At 59.2% G+C, this 22,516-nt stretch overlaps 1 protein-coding gene across 5 annotated transcripts; it reads right to left on the reverse strand.

The window, feature by feature from the left end:
* Positions 1 to 4,939: 4,939 nt before the first annotated feature.
* On the reverse strand, positions 4,940 to 20,966 carry SLC16A1 (solute carrier family 16 member 1). 5 transcript variants are annotated; one of them, XM_074564145.1, is made up of 6 exons: positions 20,834 to 20,849; positions 19,637 to 19,697; positions 11,488 to 11,745; positions 8,241 to 8,384; positions 6,844 to 7,707; positions 4,940 to 6,517 (listed from the first exon to the last, which is right to left on the reverse strand). In XM_074564145.1, exons 3-6 carry the CDS (start codon positions 11,702 to 11,704, stop codon positions 6,240 to 6,242), a joined length of 1,503 nt encoding a protein of 500 aa, XP_074420246.1. In that variant the 5' UTR covers positions 11,705 to 11,745; positions 19,637 to 19,697; positions 20,834 to 20,849; the 3' UTR covers positions 4,940 to 6,239. The 5 variants fall into 5 exon arrangements, with proteins under 5 accessions (XP_074420246.1, XP_074420247.1, XP_074420245.1 ...); XM_074564146.1 differs by lacking the exon at positions 20,834 to 20,849 and adding an exon at positions 19,824 to 20,041; XM_074564144.1 differs by lacking the exon at positions 19,637 to 19,697 and having other exon boundaries at positions 20,834 to 20,966.
* Positions 20,967 to 22,516: the final 1,550 nt, after the last annotated feature.

Below are 22,516 nucleotides of genomic sequence, written 5' to 3' on the forward strand. Positions count from 1 at the left end.
ACACTTCGCCAGTTCCCACACAAGAAGTGTTTCTCCCGGTCTCCAGGGCCGTGTCCTGAAACGGGCACATCTTGGCACCATCCATCACACGGGACGCGGGGCTGGCAGCAGCCCTGGCTCGGAGCTGCTGGAGGAGCAGGGGTTTGTGCTGCGCCGCGCTGGGACCAAGCCTTTGCCTGTGCTGTGGCAGACGATGGTCCTGTGGCAGCCGAGGCCGAAGCCGTCCCTGGTGCAGGTCACCGATGCGCTGCCCCAGCCCTAACTCTACCAGCGACCGGCTGCTCTGGCTGTAAATCTTGGTGTCTGGCCCTGCAAGCCACCAGCACAGCCCCTTCTCATGATTAATAGTAATAATTAAATTCATATCGAGCCACAGAACAATGTCACGGGGCAGCCCGGCAGTAAGAGCCACTGTTGTGACACTGACAGGCCAAGAGGGATGAGCGGGCGATGCCCTGCGGCCCCAGGAGGCTCTGCTGATTTACAGGGTGCATCAGCTCGTCCCCGTGTGCCCGGGGAGCCGGCCTCGCCGCTCCCTCCCGCCGGGCCCAGCCGCATCCAGGGTGGCCACGAGCATCTCCTCCTGCCCCCACCGCAGCCACAGCACACAGCGCAGAGAGGCCCTGCCCTGGGGAGACCTTCCAGCCCCTTCCAGTCCCCAAAGGGGCTCCAGGAAAGCTGGGGAGGGACTCTGGGTCAGGGAGGGGAGCCATGGGACAAGGGGAACGGTTTTACACTGAAAGAGGGGAGACTGAGATGAGATCTCAGGCAGAAATTGTTCGCTGTGAGGGTGGTGAGCCCCTGGGCCAGGTTGCCCAGAGAAGCTGTGGCTGCCCCATCCCCGGAGGGGTTCAAGGCCAGGTTGGCCGGGGCTTGGAGCACCCTGGGCTGGTGGGAGGTGTCCCTGCCCAGGGCAGGGGGTGGCACTGGCTGGGCTTTCAGGTCCCTCCCAACCCAAGCCACCCTGTGATTCTGTGACCAGCCTGCCCGCTGTGTGCCTCCAGACAACTTTTCGCACAAACACCTCCTGCCCCTTGTTGGCCCCGAGCCACCACGCGCACACTGCGGGGCCCCGGATGCAGCATCCCAGCCCTGCGCAGGCAGCACCACGTGGCTCCGCACGCCAGGGCTGTCCTCCAGGGCTGCACCTGAGCAACACAAGGACACCACAACTTCCATGAAGCAGAGCAAAGGTCTCGGGTCCACCCGGGGAAAAAGCCTGGGCAAAGTGCAGCAGAGATTGCCCTTGGCGGTGTTTGCAGTGAACACGGCCCATCCGTCCTGCGGGAGTCACCCCGGGGCGTGCGCTGCGCCTGCAGCCACCTCTCCCTGCCATGCAGAGCCGAGCATCGCACACCTCCCCTGTAATGGCTCCGTGACGCCGGCAAAGGGCTTTCATTAACAGAATGTAACGTGCAGTGAAAATAATTGAAGATCATCTTGTAGCAATTGATTATCTGTCTCCCGTAACGCTGCTTTGCTCATACCTTAAGGGGCTGTTGCTTTTCCCCGCGCGGCAGCGCAGCCTGAGCACCCGGCCGTGGCCATGGCCGTGGCCCCGCTCCCGCCCGTCCCCCCGCTGCAGGCAGGGCTGGGGGGGCTGGGCCAACCTGGGCTGAACTGGGCGCTCGCTGCGTGACGGTGCAGTGCTGGGGCACGAGCCCGGAGCCAGCCCTTCCCGCAGCCCGAGGAGGAAGAGGAGGAGGAGGAAGGCTCCTCGAGTGCCGTGAACTCCTGCCGCTCCCCAGCTGCGAGCTGGGGCGGGGGGGATTGGGTGATGCCTGAGGAAGCATCTCTGCAGCCACGGCGCACCTCAAGGCCTCTGTGGGAGCGAAGGTGGGGGCTGTGGTTATTCCCACGCACCCACCTGCAGCAGCCACGTGGACGCCACTGGCCACCCCATCGCTTCTCCTTGCCCCTGACCCAGCCTCCCGCCGCGGCCAAGCCCGGGCTCTGCACACCCACTGTGGGACAGACCGGCCTCTCGCTGTGGCTGCCCGTCCCGTCCCAGCGCTCGCCTCAGCATCGCCCAGGCCGTTGCCTTGGCAAGCGGCTGGGAACGGCAGCGGTTGTTTGCAGAGCCGCAGCCCCGAGCGCTCGGCGGGAGCTGCACACTCAGCAGAACCCAAATCTCCCGAAAAACCTGAATAAACTCGCCAGGCGGAGCGGGAGCCGGGCAGGGACCCAGATCCTCTCCTCATGCTTGTCACATGAATGGGCTCTGGGGCCGGGCTCCCCCTCAGCCACAAGGGGATTGTGCGCATTGTGGGGAGGATTAGGCCGTCTCAGGAGGCCGAGAGCGTCTGTGCGCGCAGGACTGCCCTCTCCCTGCCTGCCGTGGTCCCTGGGGGTACCGCGGGCATCACGGCAGGAGCTTCCTGCCCCACGGAAAGGGGAAATGGGCCCAGGGCACCCGCGGGGCTGGGGGGCCCTTGGGCAGCCCCCAGGGAGGTGGTGGATGGGTGGAGGATGCCCCAACGCCAGGGCCGACGCAGCAGCAGCTCCTCAGCCTACAGCCCTGCAACAGCAGGGGGTCACCCATGACTCCCAGCGCCACCCCCTAAAACAGGGAAGGAGGAAGGGCAGCCCCCAGCCTGGGCCTGCCCTGCTCCCCCGGCTCCCGGCCAGGGCTGCCACTGCTGCTCAGCAGCCGCCAGCGGTTCCCGTTCATCTGCTCCTCGGGGAGCCCCCCCCGCCCCCCCCCACTGCCGCCCAGCATTTCTGGCCAGCGACCTCAGATGTTTGGGAAAACAAACTGCACGGGAATTAGCTCCCAAGTATTTCCTCAATTCTGCCCGCTATGAAGAGAATTTTATTTTGCTACCCCCGGGAGGAAGGAAGGCCGCCTGGCGGAGCGTGCAGAGGAAATCTCTGCAATAACTCACGGCCTCGCAGCACTGCGAGCAGCAGGGGCCAGCCAGCAATGCCCACACTGCTCCCCTGCTGCCGCCAGGACCTCTTGGCCTGGGGAGTGGGGAAGCACCACGTGCCCACGGGCTTTCCATGGCCCTTCATAGAGGCCTGGGCTCAGCAGCTCCCAGACTGCCGGGACTGAGCAGCCCCCTGGGTTCAGCACACAGAATAGTCCTGTGACACCGGCTCTCGCAGAGACGCAGCCCCCCCAAAGGCACCAAGGGGTGGTTTGAGCATCCACCACCCGCTCACCCACCACCATGGCAAAAGGCAGGGCTCCCACCAGTAACACCATGGCTTATTTTAGCTCCCATTTTATGGGTAGGTAATGGTGAGGGGCTCTGGAAGCTGAGCACCACTCTTGTATTTCCCAGTGCTTGCATACCTTTGCTCACAGAAATGACATGACTAAATATAGTCCCGTTCCTAGTGGCGGGGGAGGAATGGGCACAGAGACAGCCCCAGCCTGGCTGCCGCGGAAGGGGAGGTTTGCCGCAGGGCAGAGTCCAGGCGCTGCTGCGGTGCCAGCCCTGCTATGGCACGCAGAGAGGGCCCCATGCCCTGCCCTTACAGGCAGGGCAATTATATGACTTCTAGACTGAGTCACCTTATAGCCTGATAGGGGGCAAGAACCCCTGCTCCTGCGCCCACACACCCGACTTCCTCCTGCGCCCCGGCTTCCACAGCAGTGGGTCTGCTTCCACAGCAGGTCCCGAAACAAGGTGGGGGTGTTGTGGGGCCAGGCTGACACCCAGCTTTAGGCCACCCCTGGAAAACATCTTAGGATTTACTACTGAAATGTTCCCAGCCAGCCAAGTCCAAGCAGCAGGAAATTATTTAAACACTTTTTCCTTAGAAGAAGGGTTGGCTCCCTGCCCCGGCTGCGCAAGCCTTTCCGGGGCAGCGCTGGTTACGGTAACGCCTGCGCCAGCCCTGGCGCTGCCGGAGCCTGGGGCAGACAGGAGACCCCCTGCAGCAGAGGCTGGGGCTGAGCAGAGCCCAGAAGCTGCTCTCACAGGCACAGTCAGTACTCAGCAGCCATCAGCCACACACCCAGAGCCCGGCAACAGAGCCCAGGCTACATCCAAACCCTCCTCCCTGCTGTCCCCACCGCAGTGACCCACCTGATGGGGAAACTTGGCCCCAGGGGGGACTGTCCCCACGTGGAGGCGAGCACAGCTTGCCCGTACCTACAAGAACAGGGATGACAGGAGCAGCTCCTCAGGGTTGGTTTATTGCGACGTGAACCCATTACTGCAGCTACAGCAGACACGCCAGTTATGAAAATACAATTACTTGGCTTTACAGTATCACAGCTCAGCACTGTACAACAACATCCTTTTGTACAAAATACTCTGTTGGCTTTATGAAGTTACTCTACAGTATGAAAAAACCCTGTGAGATGTAGCCCAAAAGAAAGCCCAAAGTGGCCCTGCAGCAGAGGGAGCCTGAAGAGAGCAGCCGCAGCGCCGGGCTGGACCCTGCCAGGGGCTCCGGAGAGCCCGTCACAGCTCCGTCAGGAAAACCTTCCTTTACCCCGCAATGGGTTTCAGCCGAGCTCGCAGGCAGGAGGGCCCCGCTCAGCTCCGAGAGTGACAGCACGGACAGACAGACAGCAGGACAGTCCGTCCCTCACTCCTGAAAACAGACGTTTAAGCGTGTCCATCCCCCTCGCAATAAAGAGGGAGCTCAAGGCTTTCACAGGCATCCTGCAAAGAAGGGCAGGGGAAGAGAAGTGTCTCTAAAACCAGAGTACATGGGGACAGTTGGCTGTGTCCCAAACCCCAACCAGAGCCTCCTCTTGCGGCTGAGGAGATGGGAAAGGGGCATCTCGCCCTCACTGGGTGGGGACCGGCTTCCACAGCCGGCAGGACCCGCACAGTGGGAGCCTCGGGGTGCTGGAGCAGCGGGTGGAGACCCAGGCTCTGCCACAGCCCCACTCACCTCTCCCCAAAACTGACCCTAAATACACATCATCCAGCACACAGAAGTGTGATTCTAGGAAAGAAGTTCAACATTTGATGGGTAAATTGTAAAAAAAACAAGTTTATTTGAAAAAAAACTCAGCCTCTTACAAGATTTCTGATCAACATTTACTAGAACTTGAGAGCCATTAACCTGCTCCACGTACGTTGAGATATTTTCCAACGCTAAAAAATAAAAAATAAATACGTACAAATTCCTTCCTCCCCCTTACGTGTCCTAGATGTGAGTGGTTAGGCATCCACCGCCTTAAGATCTCAGTTGAACAGAAGCAAGTAAAAGAGGTTTCTCTAAGAGATAAAAGAGCGAAAGCAGAAGGCCTTTCTCAGGGATGTACCATCTCCACCCACCCACCCCGCTCTGCCAAGGGGCCGGCACCCGAAACACCCGCCTGGCTGGGATGATCAGCGCAGGGATGCTCCAGTGGAAACCCACCCCATGGGGGGACGGGGCAGCACAGCCCCGCGGTGCGACCGAGTCCAGCAACCCGACCCGGCACCCCGGCCGAGCCTCCGCGATGGCACCCGTTTCACATCACCCAGCACTGGGCAGAGGAGGCACGGCCAGGGCAGAGTCGGGGGCGGGGGACCCCAGCCCTCCCCATGGAGGGCTCGGCTGCAGGGGCCACCACAGCCCCGGAGGGGGTGACACTGCCCAATGCGAACCGCGGCCGACCTTCTCCAACCCAAATATCCCGTGAGAGCACAGCTACAAAAGAGGGATTTTGAAGAACTACAGTAGCTAAAGTGTTTTCAAAACATACCTAAAGACCACCTACAGAGCCAGGAGGCACCGGGCACAGGAGCCAAAGACCACCCTGCCCCCTGCCCGGATCTCCCCCTCCGCGGAGGGCCTGCAGTAAGAAGCGTGTGAAGCAGTATTCATCCGGGGCTGGCCCTGAAGCCCATCATGCTTCAACAAATCCAGTATCCTGCTTTTTATGGCTTTTTAACAACAAAACTCCCCAAAACACACGCATACACACACACAACCCCACCCCCACCCACCCCGAGCAGAATACAGAGCTAAAGCACAGTTTAGAGTTAAGGCTCGTCCAGATTCAGCTAGATATGAAGACTGTAAGGCACATATTAGTACATTCATGTTACTGTTAAAAAGCCAGACTATAAAAAGCCCCCCTGCCCCCCGAAGCACGAGGATACCGTGGGTGTAGCCCTGTTACCTTTGTTGAACACAGATGGACAGACAATTCAGAGCCTGGTTAAAAATGAACACCTGGTTTAAACACTTCTCACAGCTGCCCAGCGCCAGCGGAGCACTGCCCCAGCCACCGCGCCAGGGCAGACGCACTTCCCCGACACTCCGGGATTGAGACCGGTCCCTCACATGTGGCTCTCCTCCTCTTTGACACCATCCTCCGCGCTCTTCTGAGGCGAGGGGGCCACATCGTTGTTCACCTCTTTCTGCTTCTCAGCCTCGTCGACGTTGGTCTCCTCCTCCTTCCCTTCCTTCCGCGCCTTCTCCTCCGCCTTCTGCTCCTTTGCCACCAGGCGATAGTTGATGCCCATCCCGATGAAGAGGTAGATCCCAGAGATGATGAGGATGACTCCACAGGCCCAGTACGTGTACTTGTAGTCACCGTACATGTCATTGAGCTTCCCTGAGGGACAGAGAGGGGACAGCTTAGCAGATAGTCCCAGCACCAACAAAACAGCCCCAGGCTGTGGAGATGTTCTCAAGAGCAGCTCAAGCCCATCATCCTCAGCTTCAGGCCTTTATTCCTCCATCCCCTGCTCCCCCACCCCGTGCCAGGGGCTCAGCCCGGACCTCCTCAGCCACACTCCAGATGCCAGGGCGGCCTTAGGGCCAGTGGTCCCCGCCTTGCCCTTGCCCCAGTGCTGAGGGCCCACAGCTCGGGGGGACCCACCACCCCTCCAGCGGGGCTGGGCAGGACAGGCAGAGCGCCCCGGGCACAGCACACCCTACCTAGCACAGGGGGTCCCAGAAGCACGGGGCAGCACTCCACGATGGTCACCAGCCCAACAGCGCTGGAGAACCGCTGGGCTCCCACCAGGTCCATCAGGGTCTCAAACAGGACCGAGCTCAGCCAGCCGAAGGCAAAGCCAAAGAAGCCAGCATAAATGCAGAAGCCAGCATAGGTGGTGGACATGGGGGCCAAGAGATGGCACACCCCGTTGTAAATCACAGAGATGGCAAAGAAATACTGGATTCTGGGTCTGATCCACTTGGTGTTTGCCACCAGTCCCATGGAAGGTCTGGCCACCATGTCTACGAAGGCCAGGATGGAGAGCAGGAAGGCTGCAGATTCATTAGCAATCTTCTTGCTCTTTGCATAATTGCTGAGGAAGACCAAGGGAGTGAACAGCCCAAAGAACATGATCACGTTGCCTGACAAATAGAGCAGGAAGCCCCTGTGTGTGAACAGGGACAGGTCCAAGAACTTGTTGATCGTCTGGAAAAACGTGCTCTTCTGTTTCTTGGTCTTCCCACCGATGAGGTCTGTGCTGGTGTCACCATCGTCCTTTTTCACTGCCTTCCCAGCTTCCTGCAGCACCTCCTTAGTGGCCTCTTTCTTCAGCTGATCCGGCTTGGGGCCTATGGGCCGCATCAGGGATCCGGCAACGCAGCAGTTCAGCAGGAGACCGCCAAGGATGAGGAAGCTGCCACGCCAGCCAAATATGCCAAAGAAAAGCTGGTTCACAGGCGCGAGGGTGGAGAGGAACACAGGGCTGCCCGCCATCGCCAGCCCGTTAGCCAGAGGACGCCTCTTGAAGAAGTACTTGCCGATCATGGTCAAGGCTGGGTTCAAGTTAAACGCGAGTCCAAGGCCTGGAGGAGAGGAAAGATGAGGGGCTCAGAGCCTGACCAGCAGCACTGACAGAAGGGCTGGTGGAACACGCAGGGTTTCAGGTCTGGGGGCTTCCCCACTCCGTTCCATCTGCGTTAACATCCCGACTGCATGAGCAGCACTGGGCCCCCACTGCCTACGTGGGAGGAGGTGCCAGGGCAGCAGCGAAGCCACACACAGGAATTTGGGAGCCAAAAGGGGAGAAGCACCCTGGCTCATAACAAACCTTGCCTCAACTGGTGGGGCACAACTCTAACCTGGGGCATGAACAAAGGATGCTCTCTATTCTCAGTACCAAATGCCATCCCCGTGTAGTGTCACTAGTCCGGTCTCCCCACCTTATGTCACCGGGGCCACCTCTTATTAGAATTAGAATGTGTAACAGGAACCTAGGATTTACACAAATTCATTGCTGATATTCCCTAATAATTACTGGGTTTAAGTTGCTCCTCTTGCTGCCTCAGGAGAGGCCTCACCTCCATTGCAGCCCCCTTAGGGCAGAGCTGTCACTTACCCCCCACGACCCCGACGCAGAAGTAGAGCTCCTCCACCGTGTTGCAGAAAGATGCTGCGATCAACCCGCACCCCGAGAGGCAGCCACCAACGATCATGATGGGCCGGCTGCCATATTTGTTCACCAGGATGCTGCTGATGGGACCTAGGGAGTCAAAGCGCATATGCCCAGAGATGAGTTATCTTTACACAAGAGACAAGACAGATGCACGCAAGCACCCAGCAGGTTTATTGCCACAGGCTTCCAGCTTTCACCCAGAGACACTTCACCCAGCGAGGGAGCTGGGGTAAGGGGAAACGACAGGAGGTCCAGAGACAGCTGGGGGTAAGAGCAACAGTTGGTCAGAGCACAGAAAGCTGAGACTTCTCCGAGCAAGCTGCCTTCTGTGCGCTAAGCCAGCCGCCCCCAGCCCGGGGACAGGGTTTGGGACCATGCTCTGGGCTGGGGCCTGTGCCCTGCCTGCAGCCACCTGCCTGCCCACCACGGGCTGGGCATCGGCAGCAAAGCAAGTGTAGAACAACTGTCCATCTCCAGTGAGTGGTTTTTGATGGAGACCACACAAAGCTGTGAAGAAACAGCTTTGACGGGCCCAGGCAAAGCTCCCCAAGGGCCCGCAGGAGGAGCAGCACCGTGCCCCCTGGGGAGACGGGGGGCTTCTGTTTTCACTGCTACCCCAATGGTAGGAAGAGCCCAATTGCTCTGCACACCCGCCTTTTAAGTGCTTCATTATCAGGAGCTTTAATCCAAAGCAAACAGTGATTAGATACTGCAAAGCATGCTCTACAGATACTAAAATGTATTTAAATAAACTGAATGAACGTCCATTGAATATTAACAGACCTAGTTTTGCCATTAACAGATAGCAAGGCTGTCAACATGTTATTCATGGGTCCTCAGACGCTACTTGACCTTTTTGCCCAGTTTAAACAAAGCCTGGAGAAGGTTACAGAAGCCCTGCAGCTGCAGAGGCTCCCCCCGCCCCACAGCATCCTGCTTGCCACAGCCGGCTCAGTGCCTACGTGCCAGCCAGAGCAGCCTGTGCCAGCAGCTCCGACCTGATGCCACTGGCAGTGGGGAAGGGGACACGGCCCCATTCCCATGAGAGGCAGCAACAGGTCCCAGGGGCTGTCACAATCACACCAAGCCCCACATGCTTCCCCACAGAGTGCTCAGCACTTTGCAAAACTTGTACCTTGAACTCAGCAAACGTGATGCCCCTGGCCAGAGTCTAAAGGCAGCAGCAGCCTTTCCTCCGGGAAATCCAGCCCGGAGCAGCAGGCTCCAAGGGCAGCCAGCAGGAAGCTGCCCGCCTGGGCAGCACCATGTACCCTGGTGGAAATCCCCACCCACCCTTTTTTTTTTTTTTCCTTCTTCACTAAAAAAACCCAATTCACTCCCACTCCTATTTTCTAGATTCCCATGAAGCATTTCTGACCAAATGTTAACTGATCTATTCTGATTATTCATGCTCTGAAAAAAAAGTGTAAGTAACAGAGTCCTCCTTAATCCTGATGTGGAGCTGAGAAAGGGGCCGTTGAGATCATTACAATCACGTACCCCGATGGTGACTGCACGGGGCAGCTGCATGGGGCTGCAGGCCGCGCTGCTCCACCACCCTGGCTCTGCCCGGGACAGGAGCTACCCCAGCTCTGCGTGATACCATCAGCCCAGGACGTTTTGACAGAACATGAGCTACTTTTTTGCCTCCAAGTAAGCATGCAGCTCCTGCAGGAAAGTGCCCAGGGGGACAAGGGGAATAGGATGCACACTGTGACCACTCCAGCGCAATGCAGGCCCTGCAAAGGGTCTGGGCTCAGGCTGCAGGAGCCCTGGAACGAGCGAGCAGGGCAGCAGCACATTCCTGTGCTCTGGGGAGTTCTGGGCTACCTTCAGCATCCCTGCCGCTGGCTCATGGGCAAGCAGTTCAAGATCGGCAAGCTATTGTGATTTAATGGCAACAGTTCTAGGGGAGCAGGAGAGACAGTGTCAGCGTGGAGGGACGGGGACAACCCTGGGACTGGAGAGGAAGCTCTCACCCCAACTGCTGGGCAGCACCAGGCAGTGCCGCCCCCAGGGCGCCCAGAGGAACCAGCTCTGAGCTATTAGGAGAGGAATGGCCCAGACTGAGTCTCATTAAGACAGTTACACGGTTTACAAGCTTGTTATAACATCGGAGCAGGGAAATGTGCCGGTCGCTTCGCTAGCTGAGCGAGGACAAAGCAGAGCCTGTTCCCCTAAAGGAAAAGCCTCGTGCTTAGCCCGGCGCTGACGTCAGCTCCTTTCGATGCACAAATGCAACGAGGACACGGGCAGTTTGCCAGCTGGGGACAGCAGCGCTACAAGCTCCGATTTGCCTCTGAAGTGGACACAACAGCAGGCTACCAATAAGAGTTTCTTTCAGCCAAGCGACCCAGCGCAAAGCTGCATTTGCAGGCGGGTACGAGACACTGGGATTTAGAGACCAGTGAGGCGAGGGCTGGGAGCGCATCGCCCTGCGGGGAGCACTCTGCCTGCTCCTCGCCGGTTAAAAACAAGAATAAACCACAGAGATCGGGGATTAAAAGACTCCAAGAAACAGTTCTGAAGGATGGGGGAGGGGAGCTGCTTCAGTTTAAGTAGTTTTGCTTTATTTTGCTCATGTCTCCACACTTGCAGTGCACCCTGCCACCCTCAAACAGCACAAGCTGCCCACGACTCTGCTCAGCACCAGAGAGGAACAGGCAGCACCAGGTTCCAGTGCTGAGCCGTCAGAGCTGATCAGGAACTGGGAACAGATCACTAGATACAGCCACTGTTTGCTGGATTAAAAAAAAAAATTTAAAAATCAGTATCTTATCTAAAAGAAAGAGACTCCGTGAGCAGGGCTCCTGCGCGTGGCAGAGCAGCTCCCCTGGCCTTCAGGCAGGCGCCGGCAGCAGACACAGCGTCCGCAGCACACTGTAACAAGGACAAGGGCAGAATTACACAAGTTGTAATTCCCCGGAAAGATTTTACTTACAGCTTTGCAGAGGAGGACAGATTAACCCGGTTTTTGCATTCTGGGCACTAAATGGAACTTTCTGAGCAACCTCCTTCAAGCAAACTCGCTATGGAAAGTTTTGCTCTCATCTGAGGAGAGAATTCCAACTTTTAGAAAAGTTCGGGCTCTCGTCACTACAGCAAGGTGCGAATCATAAGAGCCATGAGAAGAGCCGCATCCTGCACTGCGACACACGAGCACACGTACTGCTGTCTCCAGGCCACTTACCTCCTGCATACATAACAGCCAGCATGATGGAGGAGATCCATGAGACTTTGCTGCTGGATGCATTGAAGATAACCTCAATCTCTTTGAAGAACACAGTGATGGACTTGGGGAAGGCATAGGAAAACCCAATGGAGATGAAGGCTCCGATGACAACGGCCCATCCCCATCCTCCTTCAGGAGGAGTGTATCCCACAGGGCCTCCAATGGCCGGTGGCATCTTGAACTAAGTTGGCGATGACTCAGTTGGGGTTCAAAGATCTGCAAAAGGACAAAGTATTGTCTCAGCTGAAAGCAGCGGGCTGCATCCCCACTCCCAGGCGTGCAACAGCTACAGCCCCGCTTGCCAGGCTGGCATGGCACCAGTGCCCCGGACCACCTCCGCGAGAGCTGAGCCCAGAGGCGAGCACTCTGGGCTTGCCGCACACTAGCCTCATAAGGCCATCCAAAAACACATGCTCAGATTGCACCTGGCCTTTAATAGCCCTGGTCTGCAGGTATTTATAAGCAACAAATTTAAGACATGATACCCTGTCCTAGGCTGAAAAGGGCAGGCAGTGTCCTTGCCAGCAGCAGCCGGGGCACAGCAGCAAAGCAGGCAGGGCTACCAGCAGCACCAGGCTGGACCTGTGGAGGGCTGGGCAGCACAGAGCCCCTGCAGCTCCTCCAGGAGCACGACCCCAACACCACCCCAGCACACCACAACACCTCAGGAAGCCCTAAGCCACCTGCAGCAGGAGCAGCATACCCAAGCTATTAAATGCAGACACACCAGGGGAACTAAGTCCACACGTATGAGCCGGGACACCTCCATTTCTGCAAGGAAAGAGCAGGCAGGTGTCACAGCACAGCCACCAGCCCAGCCAGCCCTTAAGGTCACGGGCTGGGGCTAAACTTAGCCTGAGCAGTGACTGGGGAAGGCTCCCGCTCGCTGCCAGCGCTGCCTGGGGAGGGGAGGGGAGGTGGGTCTGCCCAGAGCAGCCCCAGCAGAGTCCAGCTCCAGCAGGGCACCCCCGACCCAGCTGCAGCCAACCCCTCCTCCCCTACCGAAAAGGCTACGGCAGGTTTCACAAAAGCACCCAAGCGTAAAAACAATTCACCTTAAAAGCTCAAAACCAGAAGGGATTAGAAAACAAAATAAATGGGGAAATGTCATCCAGGCTTGCTGAAGTGTGCAGTCTCCTTTGAGAGGCCGAGCAGGGAGAGGCTGATTCAGAGCGGTGTGGAGACCAGCAGTGCTGGGCTGCTCACGCCTTCCCTGTGCTGCAGCTGCTGCACAGCTGGATCAGGACCAGGAGCACCCCCTGGAGCTGTGGCCACTTGAAAAAATAAGGCTGCTTCAGGCAGAGCAGCACAAGCCGTCCCAGGGAGGAAACGCAACCAGAGCAGCTGCTCACAAACGTGGTTTACAATATGCAAAGCAACAGGAATCACTCCAGTATCCAGAACTCCTGCAAGCCCCTGCAGATTTTAGAAAACACTTTGAGACCCCATGGCCCTCCCTGGCCTCGAAGCCAGAAACCCTCCTGCCCATATTAAGCACCATCATCCAAGGGGAAGGGGGGACAGGACGACATCGGCCTCCTTTGCCAAAGCCCACCCCTCGCTCTGCAGTTCTCTGCTTGGATTTCCACTTGAAGGAAAAGCCACCTTCGAGCAGGAGAGCTTTCTCCAGAGCTCCCCTGGGTCACACCAGGCACAGCGACAGCTTCAAAGCAGTGTGCTGGCTCAGAGGTGCGGCCTCCTATTTATAGCACGCATCCGTTCAGGCTCACAGCGATTACCATCTCATCCACGGCTGCTCACATGCCAGCATCTACCTGGCACATCCCCTCGTGCCCTCAGCACACCACACAGCATTGTGGGCACCCGCCTTGCTTTCGCTCACTCCATGCCACTTCGGCACACATCCGAGGCTGGGATCCGGGCGTCCCGACTGAAGCACAGCTGGTGGCCCCGAGTCACAGGGAGCCCCCCTGCTCCCACCTGGCACTGGAGGCACAGGTGGCAAAGTTACCCGATACAGCACTGGGTTTGCCAGAGCCACCCAACACCCGGACGTGCTCAGGTGATGCCTGGGACCCACATGGAGCAGGAGGAAGCCCAGCATGGGAGGCCAGTTTCTGTAAGCCACTAAGACAGGTTTAGCCCGACCCAGACACCGATTTTTGTCAGCAGGGTATTTTCCTGCGTCCCGGCCAGTGCGACACATGACCATCACGAGCAGATCCCAGCCACCCTGCGCTCCAACAAAGGAATCATTTACAAGACACTGCCCCGGGCATGTCCACAGCTGAACTATGCCCAGGAGCCAGAGGAGCCGATTCCCCCTCTCAGACCACCCGGGACCGCAGCCATGCTGAGCGGCCCCTTGGAGACTGGATGAGCCCATGCCAGCAGGGTCTGGCTGCAGGTGGGCTCCCACAGCAGAGCCCAGAGCCAGCACACCACCGCGGGCACCAGCAGTCAGGGAGGCAAGCGCCAGGCTCCACAGAGGCTCACCACATTCCTTTGGCTCTCGGTGTGGGGAGCCAGGCTCCCATCAGGCTCTTTCTGAAAAGCCGCTATGAACACTGGGGTTTGCTCACCACCACTTTCCCGCACGGGCTGTGCACTGGAGTTTCCCGCAACCTCTTGCTTTGAGTCATTCTGAGCTTTCACAGTGCTCAATGAACTTTAAAGCATCATCTGACTACAGCGATTTGTCTGAAACGTTTTTTAAAACTGAGAGTACCAGGTGTTGGCAATAAAAACCACCAGCAAGGAATATAATCTACTTGTTAGCACTAATTAAAACTACTAGCAATAAAAGCTATCCAAAGCAAAAGCTGGGGTTGCTGATGAGGTGTTGGGGATTTTTCACTTATGCTCCTGAGACACACACACAGGTTTAATTCTTCCACCACTCCCCAGGAGCTCGACGGCACTGCAATTACTGCGGCTTGATTCATCTATTTGTTCTTTCCCTGCGAGCAGCATTCCTCCTCCTGCGGGCGCTCAGGTGGCATCTCTATAAAATAAGACTTTGGGCAGGTTAGACATGACCTCTCTTGCATTGCTGAGGCACACTGAAAAACCTTGAACTGAACAAGGCTTGCGCACATGAAGCAAGACTCCCAAAGCCTGATGCCAGAGGGTTTACATGATGAGTTCTGCATGCCACAACATTTTTCCCTGACTCATTGAAAGTCCTTATTAAGAAAGATCAGTTTTAGAAAGCTCTTCCTTCAACTGCATTAAGGCTTCTTGCCGATTTCCTCCTTGCCCCCCCACAGAAGTAGTTTCAAATGAGAGGGGAAAAAAAAAAGCACACGTAAGGCAGCCAGTTCAATTGTAAAGCTTCCCTCCTCTTTGCAAAAAGGGAAAAAAAAAAAACACACCCAGAACATAGTTATGACATTTACAGCTCTGTTTTGGAAGAGCAACGTGTAAGACGTGTTTGGAAATCAAATTCACAGCTGCCAGGCAGCCAGCTACAGTTTGCCCTATTAGGAAATAAAATAACCATATTTGCAGTAATTAAGACTGATGAGACCAAGTAATGACTGCAAGTATCACATCTGCTCCCCGTAAATGTCTTGACTAATCCGCAGGAATGGGTAGCCTACAGCAACCCTCCTCTGCACAGCAATGGCGAGAGCAGGAATTGAGGCTTCTTAGGCAACAAGGCCTGTATCATCTCGAAACAGATCCCACAGAAGACTAAGAAGCTCTCCATCGCCTAGGTCCCACGCACAAGCACTGCTATCCCTTCCCCAGAGGGGCCGGGAACAGGAAGATTTCAAGACTTTTGGTTACATAATGCAGAAAATTGCTGTGCTTTTAAAAGCCCCAAATTGGCAGGACTCCAGGGCAGAAAGACAGAGGCTCACATTTATAAAGCACTGCAAATGCCGCAAAATATTTCTGGGGCAAACCCTTTATGAAAGTGTCCTCACACCACTCCTTTCCGGGCTCAGAGGAAGAGGGACGTCCTTCACCCACACAGGGGCCGTGCCCAGGCACCTCAGCCCCCCTCGCACATCCCTCCAGCTCCAGGCTTTCCCACTCCAGGCATGTCTCACCTGGCATTTGCTGCCCTGCCAGCTCGCAAAACCTCTCCCAGGGCGCTGGGGCGGCTGGCAGGGCTAGGGCTGGGGCTGGAGAAGGGCAGGCAGCAGCGCCCAGCTTCTGCCCCGCAGCCCATTGCTGCCCCGGGGCCACCCTGCGCCACCGCAGGCAGAGGCTCACCTGGCACCTCGGCACCCTCCTCCTCAGCAGGCATGAAGTCTCACTTCCCCAGTCCGTTGCAGGCAGAGTGCCTCCACTCCCGCCCATCTGCTCCTCCTGTGCTCTCCCAGCTCCAGAGAGGGACCCAGCGGGCCCTGGAGAAGGATCTCAGCAGCAGCAAGATCCCCACGGACATCCCTGCCATACAGCGGCCGTTTGGACTCCTCACGCCTTCGTCAGCTGGACCCAGCCTTCAGCCAGCAAGTGCGGAGACACCAAAATGCCCAGGCCAGGACGGGCACAGAGCTGCCCCCTGAGCAGGGGGTCCTACCCCAAGCCCCCAGCAGAGGGACATGGGCGGGGGACACTGCTCCCCAGGAGCCTGGCGAGCACCTGCTCCCACCAGCTCCATCCCAAAGCATAATCCGAACGAGAGCCTGACACACATCTGCCTCTCCATCCTCCCAAATTTCACAGCAACTCAGTGCTCAGCACGCGGTGGGACAGCATGGGGCCAAACACCTCAGGGGCCAGCAGACCCCAAGCATCCCTTCTGGCCCTGAAACTAAACTGAGATCTCATACTTGCCGCTGGGGAAATGGAGACACTGGCAATCACGAGCTGTTTACAGCCAATAACGCTTTATAGCTTCAAATTTGGCCTTTTTCTGGCCAGAAGCAAGATGAAATAGAGATTGTTACGAGCTAATGAGACACCACTTTCACCAGTTTTAAGCGGGTTTATAGCATTAAGCATGGAGCTGTAATTCCAGCGAGCGCCCATAGCTGGGGTTTAACCTGGCGGCACATGGCCTACGTGACTCCCCAGCGCTCGCAAGGGCTCTGCACCAAGACAATAGTCGATTGAGGTCCTGCTCAGCCGCCGCGTTTGGTCGCAGGGTGAGGCGAGGTCAGCAGCAGGGGCAGGGTTTGCTCGAGGCCGGCAGCCCACATAGCCGAGCTCGAGGTTTTTGCCAGAAGCGGCCCGTCCCGCTCAGCGCCTCTCCCCACCAGGGATGGTGAGCGCACCCACAGACGTGCCCCGGTCTGCCAGCCCGGTGAGCCAAGCAAGGCAGGCAGACAGGCAGACGCCACGGCGGCATCGGCAGCTGCCCTCCTCCAGCTCCAGCTGCACCCGCTGCCAGTGCGAGCCCCAGCCTGCAGAGGCACGGAGTGGCCCACTCACCCCGCCAGCGGCCAGCACTCCCCAGGCCTTCCCTGGACACCGGCCATGGGTCTCTCCAGCAGACAGAGCCCCCCAGCCACCCAAGGATGGCTCCCATCGCAGCAGCCGCAGCACACAGGCTGTGAAAGGCCGTGAGCTGCCCTGAGAAGCAGAACTTTGGGATGGTCTGTCAGGAACTTCAGGAGGGAACAACCAACCCAACAGAGAGACAGGCAGCTATTTCTGCCTACCAGACAGATAACAGATGAGCTCCCATGCCTGGTTATTAGCAGCAGCGATACTCAGCCTGTCTGAGCAAGGACTGAGCATCTTACTGGTATGAGAAAGCAGGAAGTCAAGCCTAAGCAAGCTCTCAACAAGACCAAGGCAGAAAGCCTGGCTTATTTCTATACCAGAGCCCTCTGACTCAAAACCCTGCAGGCAGACCCAGAGGGGTTTGCAGGCAGGTTACAAGAACATTATGCGAAGCAGCTCTTAGGAGCATCCTTTGGGCTCACACAGGCTTCGACCCCAGGCGCAGCACCCAGAGCCCCCTCTCCAACCAGCCCCACAAGGGGACGGCTCATCCCCAGGCAGCAGGGGCTGGCAGCTGCCCACCCTACGCTCACAGCCCGTCTCACTGCTGGTGCTTCACCCCAGGAGCTGCAGGGCTGTGGAAAGGCTCAGCCTGGCTGGGGCGTTTCGCAGGCAGGTTTAAAGGGACTCACCCAAAAGGTACACACTTCAGCAGTGCAGCCCTTGCAGCACAAGGTACCGACCCTCCAGCTCAGCGGTACTGGGGAGGGAGCAAGGGTCATACAGCCCCAGACTCCGCTCATGCCCCCATCCCTAGGGGAAGGGCTTCCCACCAGCCAAGGCCCCCAGCCTCAGGAGGGGACGGGGGGCTCAACTCCTCTGCAGGGTTTCACAGTCCCTCCTCAAGCACAAGCCGTGCTCTGCCAGGGAGCAGAGCTGATCCCGCCCCACGCCAACAGTCTCAGGAACGCTCCCGGGACACCCCGTGCCCGCCAGGAAATCCTCAGAATGAGAAAAATGTGGTACCGAATAGCATCGGCATTCTTTCATGAGACACCCGCACCACCAGCCGCCAGGGACGCGCCACAGGGCTTCAGAGCAGGGTAGCAGGAGGCTGCAAAACCCCAGAAAGTCACAGCCATCACAGTCAAAACGTAACTGCCACTCTCATCCCCAAGAGCAAGGTCTGAGCCGTCTTTGCTCCCAGCCACCGCCACATTATCGCTGTGTTGAAGTCCCAAACCGGGCCGAGGTAGTGCAGGGATGGAGGTGGGAGACTCCCCAACAACCCAGCAGCACTCAGGTCACTGCGGTTTCAGGAATTAACTACAGCCCCACACGGATTTTCTTTGGCTGCAGCACAACTACACTGCAGCAGCTCTAAGGGCCCATTTGAGAGTGAGTCATACAGGCATCACTGGTGAGAGGCTCCCACTTTCTTAACATCGCTGTTATAGGCTGATTCCACAGAAGGAAATAGGAAAAGCCATAAAAGTGCAACAATGAGATTAGCACTATAGTGCTTAATGAGATGCAAACTCGTCTCCCTTAGCCTACGTGCAGCTTTTCAACTCCTCATAAAGGATATATAACATAATAGCATGCAACTCACTGGGTATTTTCTACCTTAGCTGCCAGATAAATCAGGCCAATTGTCTGAGACCGGAGCCAACAGAAAGCACCCGCAACCATTCGCACCTTTTTCAGGAAGCGCCTCCTGGAAGGGCAGGGTGCTTCACACCGTGCCCGGGGCCAGGACCAGGCACCCTGTGACGCTGGGGCAGGGAGGTTTGTGGTACACTAGCAGAACACTTGTTTGTAATTCAGAGATCCACCACCCCAGTGATTAATCCGCGACTGAGAACGCCCCTTCTCACAAAGCCACCAAACAGGAGCTCTGGGGGTTTCTCTATGCCCCCCACGCCCAGCACAAATCAGCTATTCCATGAACTGGCCCATTTTTCAAGCCCTGCTCCTTCCCTTCTTGACATAGCCAAGAAAACCTCAGAGCAAAGACACCCAGGAGAATCAGCCAGCACTAAATTACTTCACTTAGCATGAAAATAGGATGCTTGTGCACCACAAAAAGGCTTAAGGCTCACAGAAAAGCACGAAAACAGTATCATTAGATTTCAGGTTTCCTGCGATGCAACTAAAAAAAAATCCCATCTTTTTCCTCAGAAGAAACTTAAAGCCCAAGACCATTGGTGCAAAAGTGCCCGACGGAAGCACCTGGGCAATTTGCTCTCACAGGGAAGGACAAAACTCCCACCTCTCTCAGTGCTGCTAGAAGTTGTTCACCATTTCCTTGTGGTCCTCCAGTTCATACCCCTCCCCATTCCTCAGGGCAGGTTGCAATTCCAGAAGCATTGCTCACCCTTTTGTGACATGTTCATGCACCTCTCGCCCATGGCACCCCCGCTGGAGCCAGGACACCCACCATGCCTGCTGGGGCCCACCCTCCCGCCTCAGGAGCCCGGCTGCCACCCAGCCCCACTCGGCTCCCCGGGCTTTGCCCGGCGTGGCTGCCGGGACGCCAGGCCTTGCCAGGACTCTGGGACACCGGGCCGCGGCCCAGCCGCAGAGAAGCGCTTTGTGGGAGCCATCAGCTCCAGAAGCATTTCAACAGCCCCTCACCGCCGAGATCCAGAGCGCACCGACTGCCAGAGGCGCCACCGGTCCCAGCTTCCCGCTGCCGATCACCGGGAGGCCTGGCCGGCCAGGGGACAGCCCCCCTACACACCTGCGGGCGCCTGGGCACACGTGCTCGGCTGCCGGGGACCTCGGTGCGCGCTGCCTCCTCCCTGGGCAATGCAAAACACACATTAAAGCTCGAGCACGGTCCGACGGGCTCACCCCGCGCGGCCTCCTCGCTCCAAACGCCGTCCCCAGCCGCAGATGGCAGCGCTGGAAGGACCCGGGCCACTCACCCACCGAGCGGCTTCGAGCGGCCGAGGCCGGGCTGCAGAGCGCCTGCTGAGGGCAAACGCGGCAGGGCCGGGCGGGCACCCGAGCGGGGAGCGGTGTCCGGTGCTGCCCCCGGGGAGTCGCGGGGGGCTCCGCAGGAACGCTGCCGGGCGGCAAAGGGAGGAGACCCTCCACCCGCCGCACCGCAGGACACGCTCCACACGCGGCCGCCGGGGCCGGCGCAGCCCCCCCGCAGCTCCCCTGCTCTTATCGGGCGCCAGAGACCGGGGTTAATCACCTCTTGCCCCCGCATCCCGCCGCTATCGGGCGCCCGCAACACGCTGCGGACGGACCCCCCCGCACAGACCCTGGAAACAGCCCGGCCGGGCCTCGGGGGGGGGGGGGGGGGGGGGCGGCCGGGACCTGGCCCCGCCGGTCCCCGGGGGACGAGACTCGCCGGGCAACGGCCACGGCGGAGGGACGAGAAGCCCGGCGGGGCAGGACAGCCCCGTCCCTGAAGCCACCCGGGACCCCCGAGGCCACCAGCCGCCCCCCGGCCCCCCACCCCGCCAAGGGAGGTCAACAGGACAAGGGCGCGGGGCGGGCGGCGCTGCCGGTGGCGGGACGCGGCCCCGGGGCGCTGCTGCCGGCGGGGGACCCTGCGCGCCCGGAGACTCGTCGCGGGCAGGACACGCGTGGGACCCGCAGCCACGCGGCCGCCTCGGAGCGGCAACGAAGCACGGCCGCCCTCAGCCCCCTTCCCCCGCGCACCTCCGGGCCCGGAGCGGCGGCCCCGGCACGGCCAGCCCCGCCACCGGCGGGGAACCCCCCGTCCCGCCGAGCCCGGCTGCGCCCACGCGCGACCGGCCGCCGGTGAGGACCCGAGCCCCGCCGCCAGCACGGCCCTCCCTCCCGGACCCACACACCGGGAGCGACTGCGCGGAGCCCCGGCGGCCGCAGCCCGACCCGACCCCGCGCCCCCGCCCGCCATGTCCCGTCCCGCCACGTGGGCCGCCGCAGCGCCGGGCCCTACCTGCGCGTGCCGCCGCCGGCCGGGTACCGCCGCCCCCGCCCGCCGCTATAAGCGCGGAGGGGCCGCGCCGCGGGGGGCGGGCAGCGGGACGGGCCGGGGCCGAGCGCCGCCCCCCGCCGCCCCACGTGCGCCGCGCCGCCGCCGCGGCCCGCGCGGGGCCCCGCGCCCCCCCTCCCTGCGCCGGCCCCCGCGGTGGGCGGCCGCGCCGTGCGCCCCGGCACGTACCGCCCGCAGCCCCCCCGGGCCGGCCCCGCGCGTCCCGGGTCCCGGCGGCGGCGGGGCTTCGCGCCGGTTCCGCCGGCAGCGGGCGGGGGCCGCGGCGGATGCGGCCGGCGCAGCATCGGCTCGGGGACTTCTCTGAACTCGTCCCGCAAGAGCGACTCCCTGTCCCCCCCCCGGCCCCGCGGGTGGGACACCCACGGGGGGTTGGGGTGTCCCCTCGCTCCCTTTGGGTGGAGGACACCGCAAAGCACCTTTGTTAAGAACCATCGGCCCCTCTCTTGCCTGACTGTTACGTATCTGAACTTTACGTATTTACCACAAAATTCTGACTGTGGCTCGCCCGAGCTGGCGGCCTCCCCACGGAGGCAGTGACGTGCGCTGCCCGGGGGGGAAGTTTCTGGTGTGTGTGCCATCATTTCCGAGGGCACAAGCCCCGTGCAGCCCCTGCTGCTGGCGGCCGCTGCTCGGTGTCCCCAGCAGCCGGGGAGAAGAGTTGGGAACGGGCCGGATGCTGGGCCATCCCCTCGCGATTCGGTTTTGCAGGAGAAAACGGGCCTGGGCTCAGCGTGCCCAGCGCCGTGGTGTGCGGGAGAGGCCCTGCTGGCAGCGTGTCCCCATCCCGAGCAGAGCTCCTCACCCTCTGGATGTAAAACCGGCCGTGGCACCCGCGCATCGGGTCCTTGTCACTGCCCACGTGTACCGAACGCCGCACAAAAGGACAGTTACCTGCAAATGTTCTTCTTGAGCTGCTGTCTCCCGCAGCCTAATGACGCTAATTGTCTTCTGGGTCGCGTGTCTAATGCTCTAATTTGTTTCAGAGCCAAAAGAAGTGTGGTGTAGTTCATCTGGGAGCCAAGGGAGGGAAAGTCGGGGAGAAGCAGTGACACTCCGCAGATGGAGCCGGAGCCGCTGCCGGGGAGGCGCGAGTGCTCTCATATCAAAGGAAACCACTGCTCCTCGCCGTCGCAGCGAGCGGCTCTCTGGGTGTGCTCTCTGCGTGTCAAGGCACTTAATGGACCAGGTGCACTTGATAAAAGAAGAGCAGGGACTACAACAAACTCATTCACCCACTTCTGAGGCAAGATGCCGTAAACCAAAGAGCGAGTGGGTGGGAGGTTTTCTTGATACATCTTCTTCTGTGTGACTTAGCAGGGAGAGGTCTGCACTCTGTTTTGCTTAGACAACAAGATGAATAATAATTCAAAAGAGCGATTTTGGATCAAAGTGCCACTGAGCTTTGCCACTCTTTCACACCCTCTCTAGGATCGAGCGCCCCACGCTGCCCTGGCCCCGTGCCACCCGCTGTAGGTGGGAGGTGCTGCAGGGGGTTCCCAGTCGGGACATGGGCTCCCAGTTTCCTTTGAGGAGACCCGGCACCGCTGGGACGAACGAATCCGTATGAGAGCCAGAGAGCGTGTCTTTTCCCTGGCGCTGCTGTGCGGTGCCGCGAGCATGGCTGTG

Source organism: Larus michahellis, chromosome 21, assembly GCF_964199755.1.
Source record: "Larus michahellis chromosome 21, bLarMic1.1, whole genome shotgun sequence".
In the NCBI taxonomy this organism is placed as follows: Eukaryota; Metazoa; Chordata; class Aves; order Charadriiformes; family Laridae; genus Larus; species Larus michahellis.